At 43.1% G+C, this 7,820-nt stretch overlaps 1 protein-coding gene across 3 annotated transcripts; it reads right to left on the reverse strand.

Moving 5' to 3' along the window:
• Positions 1-518: 518 nt before the first annotated feature.
• pnisr (PNN-interacting serine/arginine-rich protein) lies at positions 519-7,408 on the reverse strand. 3 transcript variants are annotated; one of them, XM_046398849.1, is made up of 12 exons: positions 7,276-7,408; positions 6,650-6,758; positions 6,337-6,513; positions 5,886-6,121; positions 5,331-5,493; positions 4,553-4,743; positions 4,259-4,399; positions 4,042-4,141; positions 3,359-3,412; positions 2,707-2,901; positions 1,427-2,491; positions 519-880 (listed from the first exon to the last, which is right to left on the reverse strand). In XM_046398849.1, exons 2-12 carry the CDS (start codon positions 6,735-6,737, stop codon positions 834-836), a joined length of 2,457 nt encoding a protein of 818 aa, XP_046254805.1. In that variant the 5' UTR covers positions 6,738-6,758; positions 7,276-7,408; the 3' UTR covers positions 519-833. The 3 variants fall into 3 exon arrangements, with proteins under 3 accessions (XP_046254805.1, XP_046254804.1, XP_046254806.1); XM_046398848.1 differs by having other exon boundaries at positions 1,384-2,491; XM_046398850.1 differs by lacking the exons at positions 519-880; positions 1,427-2,491; positions 2,707-2,901; ... (2 more) ...; positions 4,259-4,399; positions 4,553-4,743 and having other exon boundaries at positions 5,950-6,121.
• Positions 7,409-7,820: the final 412 nt, after the last annotated feature.

Here is a 7,820-nt window from a genome sequence, read left to right on the forward strand (position 1 = left end):
TTGTGGCTATGACTATTTCAGTATGAGCGTTATGCCGTGGACGATTTGGATAATGTATTCATAAACAGTTGGGTTTTATTTAACGTGTTCAAGAAACAAAGTATTCGCGCTCTACGGTTAACTGAGTCCTCCCCGAGGCTCATAGCGATCACGTCACGTTTGCAAGACACGTGTTCAAGGCCTCGTCGCCAGTCTCTCCGAGAAACTGACTGAATACACTACTGCTTCAAGCCACATCTGCAATCCTGCAAACAATTTCAACAGAAAAACCTTGGCATGTAAATGTGATGCTACTTCCAGCACCTTGTGACCTTGAATGTTTGTCGTTTCTTTTTTTTTGTTGTTTTTAAGTATGCAGTCATTTTACAAACTTTCTCTAAAGGTATGAACTGAAAAGGGCAGCAGCAGCTCTGTTACATGGACTGCGTTAACCAGCATTATGACTCTTCAACAAGTGTTAAGAAGTGCTCTGTTGCTGTTCAGTGCAGCTTTAAGATAAAAGAAACAGCGAGGCAAGACAAGGAATAAACAGTTTTATTGGACATCTCACAATAATATTCAAGGCAAAAAGTTAATCCCGTTATGCTTTAAAATGATACAACTTGAAATCTTAGTGTCCACAGTCTTATTATTAAGCCTTGCATAATGATATACAAGTGAAAATTCCTACCATTCAAAAAGTCTTGTTCTTCAGTCACACTTTAAAAATAACAACATATTTACAAAGATGAAAGAAATGTATGAGGGGGGTTCACCTACACAACTGCCTCGATAATGAGACAAGCCTGTTCAACTCATGGAATTTAAAATGGTTAAGCGCACAGATCAGGAAGTTAACTGTGCTCCTCAGCGTCTGCTACGACGGGAGGGGGACGTTGACCTGAAAGAGAGGCGTGGACATCACATTAATACTGCACCAATCACACTTACCCACGCATACTTCAAAATACAAACATGCACAAATAGCTCCCCAGACATACTGTACTCTCAGGGCACAATAAAACTATACACAATCTCCACAAAAACTGCCTTTTCTGCAGTCTCCACACAAGCAATTCTACCCTGCAGCGCACAGCATTTCTGCTTGGTTCGTTTGGCACTGCACAGCCTTATTTTAAGTCCCCACATTTTAACAAAGTGCTAAAATCAAATTTGTATTTGATAGATAAAAGTATCATGAAGCATTAAAACCGTTTATTGCATCAGACTGGGCTTTACACAGTTAAGCAGACGTGACTGCACTTGACTACATTTTCAAAATGTTCAGTCAACTAATCTCCTTTTCAAAGCTGAAATACATTGATTAAAGGACTCCAGAGAAATCACAACAAGACATACAATGAGAACACAGAGTAGGAAAAAAGAGAAAAAAACGAATACTACCTTGATCGTGACTTAGACTTGTGTTTGCGGCTTGCCTTCTTACCAGACTTGTGAGATTTTTCCGTCGACCTTGAGCGACTACGTTTGGATTTTTTTGATTTCTTTTCCTTGCTAACTTCAGGGGTAGGGGATCTACTTGAGTCAGAGTCTGAACGCCTCTTGCTAGCTTTGGCGGAGCCCTTCTTGCTGGCTTTGCTATCCTGTCGGGAGTACTTGTCACTCTGAGAGTCCGTCCATGAGTCACTCTCTTTCCGTTTCTTCGATTTGTTGTTCTCCTCTGTAATTACAGAGCTTCTTTCCTTTTCTTTCTCTTTAGCCTTTAGCTTTTCTTTCTTTTTATCTGACTCTTTCTCTCTATCCTTATCTTTCTTTTTCTTGTCTTTCTCATGGCTGTGACTCCTGTCCCTCCTCCTCTCAGTGTCTTTGCTGGAGGCCTTTTGTTTGTGTTTGCTACTACGACTGTGACTGTCATCTCTGCCATCCCGACTCCTTTTCCTCTCCTTATCCCTTTCTTTCTCCTTTTCTCTGTCTCTGCTACGACTGCGGCTGTCTCTGGCCCTGGCCCTGGCTCTCTCTCTGGATCTGGATCTACTCCTGCGGCTCCTGCGCTCCCTGGAATCACTGCGGTCTTTCTTGTGGCGGCCCGATCTCTCAGCACTGCTCCTCCTCCTGTCCCTGCCCTTCTCACTACGGTCACTGCGATGCCTGTGGGAGCTGTGACTGCGGCTGCGCCGGCGAGCCTTGTGGGAGGAGGAACGGCTACGCCTCCTCTTCCTTCGTGGGGAAGAGGACCGAGAAGAACTACGGGAAGATGCTGAGGAGGAAGAGGAGGAGGAGGAGGAGGAAGAGCGACGACTGCTGTGGCTGGAGGTGGAGCGGGAGCTGCTGCTGTGACCGTTGGCCGGGGAATCGCTGCCCCCTCGTCCTGATCGCTCTTTCCCTCTGCCTGAGTGCTTGCTTTCACTCTCCTCCTTTTCACTACGGGATCTACGCCTCTCTACCAAGGGCTCCGCCTCCCTCTCTTTTACTTCCTGTTTGTGTGAATTCTCTGGCTGGCCCTCATCGTATTCCCCCTTTTCTCTGCTCAGTCTCTCCTTCACCATCTCTTCTGTAGAAACAAACAAGACTCTTGTTAAACAAGGAAACATCAGGCCCTGTGAAGACTAAGGACACATGACACATTTTCACGCCAATTGTAATCTAAAGTGATGCTCAAGATGAGATCAAGTCAGCACTAGCTTGGATCATTTAACTCTTGTTTACACTATGAGCATGACTGTGGTCCTAGTCTAAACCAGCAGCGTCATGAACATCATGTCTTACCACGTGCTAGCAGAGCCTCCTGTGTTTGTTTTTCTTGCAGCTGCAGCATCTCCCGCTCTTTGCGGCGGAAGGCATCCTGCTTCTCCCTGATGCGGTGACGCAACTCCTCCTCATCTGTGTCGGAGGACTCGGACCCTCGCACGCTCCGATCATCCTCCTCCTCGCTCTCATCTGAACCGTAGTCACCAAGCCCACCTGCCATAACAGAGCCCCCAGTTGCTGAGTGTTGGTAAGGATGAAGATCCATTCTCACAGTCAGGTTTCATGTTTGAAAGCCCTTAATTCCAACCCAAGGTCCTAATGAAAGGCACTTCATTCTGTATAATGTATTATTTCACACTGATAAACCTCTTTATAAACTAATACATATAGGATGTATTTGTGTTATATATATTATTTTATACATATATACACACTTATAGAAATACTTCGTATTCAAGAGCATGCTTCTATCATCAAAGTGCAACCCAACTCAGTGTTTGTGAATCCACTTCTACTTGAATCCATCTTTAAAATTATGTGTGCTTGGGTGTTATGCCTCGTGCTAACAGACTTTCCCAGGTTCCTACAAACGCCCAACCATAAATTAAAAATGATAAATATTTTCCTTCCCACCCCCACCCCGCCCAGTGACAGAAAAAGGGATACTCACTGAGACCAGTCAGAGAAGCCAGTGCACTTGACTGTGCCAGCTGTTTTGCAGGAGCTTTGATTCACATCAACAACAGGAACAACATGTTAAAACACATACATCCATTTTCTCAAAGGCAAGAGTCGCTAGAGAAGGGGGTCACAGATAAAGCACTATTAACAAGAGCTGCCGTGGGTAACAAGAGAAAAATAAAATAATAAAATAAAATAAAATAAAATAAAAAATGGAGAAAAAAAAGAGAGGGTTAACAAACAAATTTTTTTGACACAATCCAAGTCAAACAGTCGGGCAGGAGGGAAAGAACCAATCTGTACTAATGCACAGTCACTTCAATGGAGTAAGTCACTTGTATCTACAGGTGGATGCTGGTCAGCCAGTGCTGAGACTTTACTCAGTCATATCATGCAGTCTTTCAGCAGGAAACTTCAATACCATGTACCAGAAGATCAGGTTTTCAAATATTGTTTGTGAAAAGCATTGCTCTGCTCTCTTCTTCTGATGCATTAGCAGAGAATGGTCAGATATACTCCCATGTTTGCCGCACAATCACACTGCTTTACAGGGCAAAACTGAGTTTAATTTAAAATTGATTATATCCACATAATGGATTCTCTTGAAATTTAAAAATAATGTCTTGGTGACAAGCTTAGATGATACATAAACTGGAAAAGACAAGAGCAGACCTCGAGTAGCTTTCCGGTGAGCCTCTCTGGCAACATGCAAGATCTCTTCATTAGTCACCTCAAGAAGGATCTCTGTCAGTAGCGTTTTAGTGATGATCATCTAAAGGTGTGGGAGGAAGACACATCGAATACAATATGTTCAATAAATCCTTTTCAAAACTAGACAAACTACAAAAGCAGTTAAAAAAAAAATAAGAATGTCAACGACCAAACTGACCAGCTGGAACTCCTTTTCCTCCTCAGTCATTTCAGGTTCACTGTCCTCTGCGGGAGGCGACGGGCTCCGGCCAGGAAATTCTTTCTTAATGGAGATCTTCTCTTGATTGTCATTGTCATCATTTCCCTCATCATCGCTGTCCTGATGCAGACACATGCAGGGACTCGTATTCAATTAACAGAGTAGCAAAGCATGCATCCTTTATAAAGGTGATCATCACCACACTCCCAATACACAACTGTAACCAATTTTTCAAAACCACTTTGGCATCAAGGTCAGAAATAGGTTGCTTACAAATTTACTCTTGCGGGGCACACGAGGCCCATCACCATCCTCATCTGCCTCGTTCTCAGTGCCATCGTCTTTTGCTATTTTTGCACGCTCCTTCTCCATTCGCTCTCGCTCCAGCTTCTTCTGCTTCTCTCTGTCCATCTTTTCAAGACCCTCGCGGATCCAGGCAGGCAGTGTGCGCCTTTTTACAGCATCTAAATGCAAAGTTTGAGATCAAAATTAATTATCCACGTGAAACAAACGCCATGTTGTTCAATGCGCAAACCCCTTTTGAGCCTTTACACTAATGTTAGCAACAATTTTTAAAATGACTTTGTTTAACTTGCACAATGCTGAACTAAAGTGTGGTTTTGGGATACATTAACACTTATACATTAACACATGATTTTTGTGGAGGTTCTGGAATGAGGTGTGTGAGTGTTTGTGAGGCGAATGAGTGTTTTGCAGAACCATTCATTTCTGCACTGACACTGTCACAGTACTATAATTTGACTAATAAAGCCTGTTTTCACACATTGTACTGACAATTAAATCACATCAGCGCAAAAACAGAAGAGAAAATAAATTAGCCCAAATGGTACTTAATATTAAATAGTACCTAATAACAGTACTTGTGCTGTCTCATTGGAAGACAATCTCCTTACATGAAATTAGAAGCAATATTTTATGGACCATAAAAATAAATAAAAATCAACCTCTCTCAGGTGTATAACACAATGTGTGCAGTACATTAATGCATCCAAAACAATGATGGCTCGCTATCAGTTGAGTGAAAACACACCTAGTGGTGCTGGGGCCTCCTGCTTGACAGGAAGCTGAATAGGGGATCTGGGCCGATCTCTGAACCCGGGCGGTCTGGCATCCCGCCTGTTCTGAGGGGGACCCTGCCAGTACGGCGAGTGGAAGCCTGTGGGTGCAGGGGCGAAGGACGAGGCTGCTCCATGCTGTGTATAGAGAGAGAGTACAAAATGAAAATTAAAGAAAGTTCAAAGTGCAGAAGATCCTCCCTCAACTGCCATCAAGTGGCACGCACTGAGTGCGGGATTATTGATGTCTTTCCCAGGATTAGATCGGCTGACATTCATCTATCACTGCCAACTGGGCTAGAAAGCCTGTTATGTTTTTAAAAAAAATAAAATTAAAAAAATCAGCCAATAAAATAATAACAAACCATGCTGGATCCTCAACAAGCCAACACTTCCTCTGCTCCGCATCAAGAAAGCAATGACTGATACACCTAGATGCAGGGACCCGGCACAGTTTCTATGGATTGCTCCTTGTTGTGTCACACTTAAACCCAAACGCTTCAACAGTTTCTACTGTAGCATCTGCATACCTGATAATCAAACTGGTTCATGGCCATGGGGGCCATGGCGTAGCTGTCGGGCTGTGCCCCATACCCATGGCTGTTCTGGGGGTAAACCCCATGGTGGGCTTCAGAGTTGAACTCTGCGCTGTCCTGGCTGTTGCTGTCCTCACTGGGGTTCACCACATCCATCGGTCCTGAACCTGGAGGGATCCAGGCCTGGTCAGGGGGTGGAGGAGGAGGGGGCTGGCCAGGCATTCCCCATTCTGTTAATGACAAAATGTAATGAGCAAAAGCAATATAAACACCTTGTTGTAACCACAAGAGGGAAAAAAAAACAGTGAAATCCTCTCACATCTAATAAATGATATTAGGTCAATAATGAATTATACAAGAATTATTCTTGCACCATTTTTTCAATACCACAATAAAAGAAGAACAGTCCAGAAAAAAATCTATAAAGAAATAGGGAAAATTGTACCTGGCTGCCACATTCTGCCAAATGCTGGATCACCCTGGAAGGCACTGTGGTTGCTCTGTCCAACAGGTTCAAGACCCGGGATGTCCTGGCCATTGGGCTGAATATTCTGCTGCTCTGCTCCTGTGGACTCCTTCTGAGCTATCCATGCCTGTGCCAGGGCAGCCCAATCCACTTGACCTTCACAGCCAAAAAATGCATCCATGCAGAATTATCAGATTTGTCTAAGCAGTGTGTACATGTGCAAAGGCAGCCGGCATATGCACATTTCTTTAATAGCAAAATATTTCAAGGTGCATATGCATCACTCACTAACCTGGATCTTGCTGGTGCTGGAAAGACTGCATCCACTGTTGCTGGCTCAGAGGCCACTGCGGCCAAGGCTGTCCTCCTTGATCCCACATCACTCTCCTTAGGGTTCACACCTAAAAACAAAAAGGCAAGATAGATTTCGATTTGCAACCTTATCAATTCTACTGCAAACGTGACAAGCGCTGCAGACGTTTACGTGCATTAACATTACAACTGGGTCTCATTAAAAGTAAGAAATGGCGAGCGTTAGCTTCGAGCACTACCGTTACCTCAAGCTGACCGCCTAGCTGTGTTAGCTAGGGGATCATTTCCCATGTTAATAACAGAAGCAAACGTTAGATAATATGGGGTCTTGTGTCATTACTTAAATACTTAAATACTGAAATAAATTCTGGGCCGGTGAAATCAAAACCCCTGAGCTGACTCTGATCATGCGTTTGTGAGCTAAGGAAGCTCACCAAAGATAGCATGAGCTAACGTTAGCTAAACTCAAAATGAAAGCTAACAAATAGTAGTACCAGTATATTACCGTCTACACACATAAAATACACCCATATTACACTGTGTACAAGGGGGGAAGTGTGATGGAAACTAATAATAGCGATGTGCTTAAAGTAACATAGCCCCCACCTTTTCCAGACAGTTTCTCTCCAGCGATGCGCTTCCAAATCAAAATGGCTGCACTAGTGAGCAGCTCTGAGGCAGTGTTGCCAAGTCTCGCGAGACAAATAAGAAACCGGAGCTTCAAATACAAGTCTAAAACAAGCCCAATATAGCCTTTTAGCCTCAGTGTAAACACACTTAATGGAGCCTGCAGAATGTTACAATGGAACAACCAGGAATTTGAAAAGCAAAAACAGAATTTATTTATATCAGCTCTGATGGTTGAGACGTTCACAACATGGAAAACATTATCCAGTAAAGACACTTTATAGTGAGAGATTACTGGATTACTCTTAAAGGATCATGTAATTAATGATTACTTCCAATTTGTATAGCCAGACAAAAATAAAAGAGCTTATGAAAATGTTGATTTAAGTTTAAAAGGAAAACTAAGGATCATCCATTTGCATGACCAAAAGCATTTTTAAAGCATTTCTGAACATCATTTAAAGAACTGAGAAACTGTACAGAGTCCCATTCTAAAGTGTACCTTTGAAACAACCACCCTACCT

This window comes from Scatophagus argus, chromosome 9 (assembly GCF_020382885.2).
Source record: "Scatophagus argus isolate fScaArg1 chromosome 9, fScaArg1.pri, whole genome shotgun sequence".
NCBI classification, from domain to species: domain Eukaryota; kingdom Metazoa; phylum Chordata; class Actinopteri; family Scatophagidae; genus Scatophagus; species Scatophagus argus.

Coding starts and splice junctions, on each gene's coding strand:
- pnisr (XM_046398848.1), bottom strand. CDS start 6,737: ATGTGGGATCAAGGAGGACAGCCTTGGCCGCAGTGGCCTCTGAGCCAG. Junction 6,122..6,336: donor TGGCAGAATGTGGCAGCCAG/GTACAATTTTCC, acceptor TGTCATTAACAG/AATGGGGAATGCCTGGCCAG. Junction 2,492..2,706: donor GGAGGCTCTGCTAGCACGTG/GTAAGACATGAT, acceptor TTGTTTCTACAG/AAGAGATGGTGAAGGAGAGA.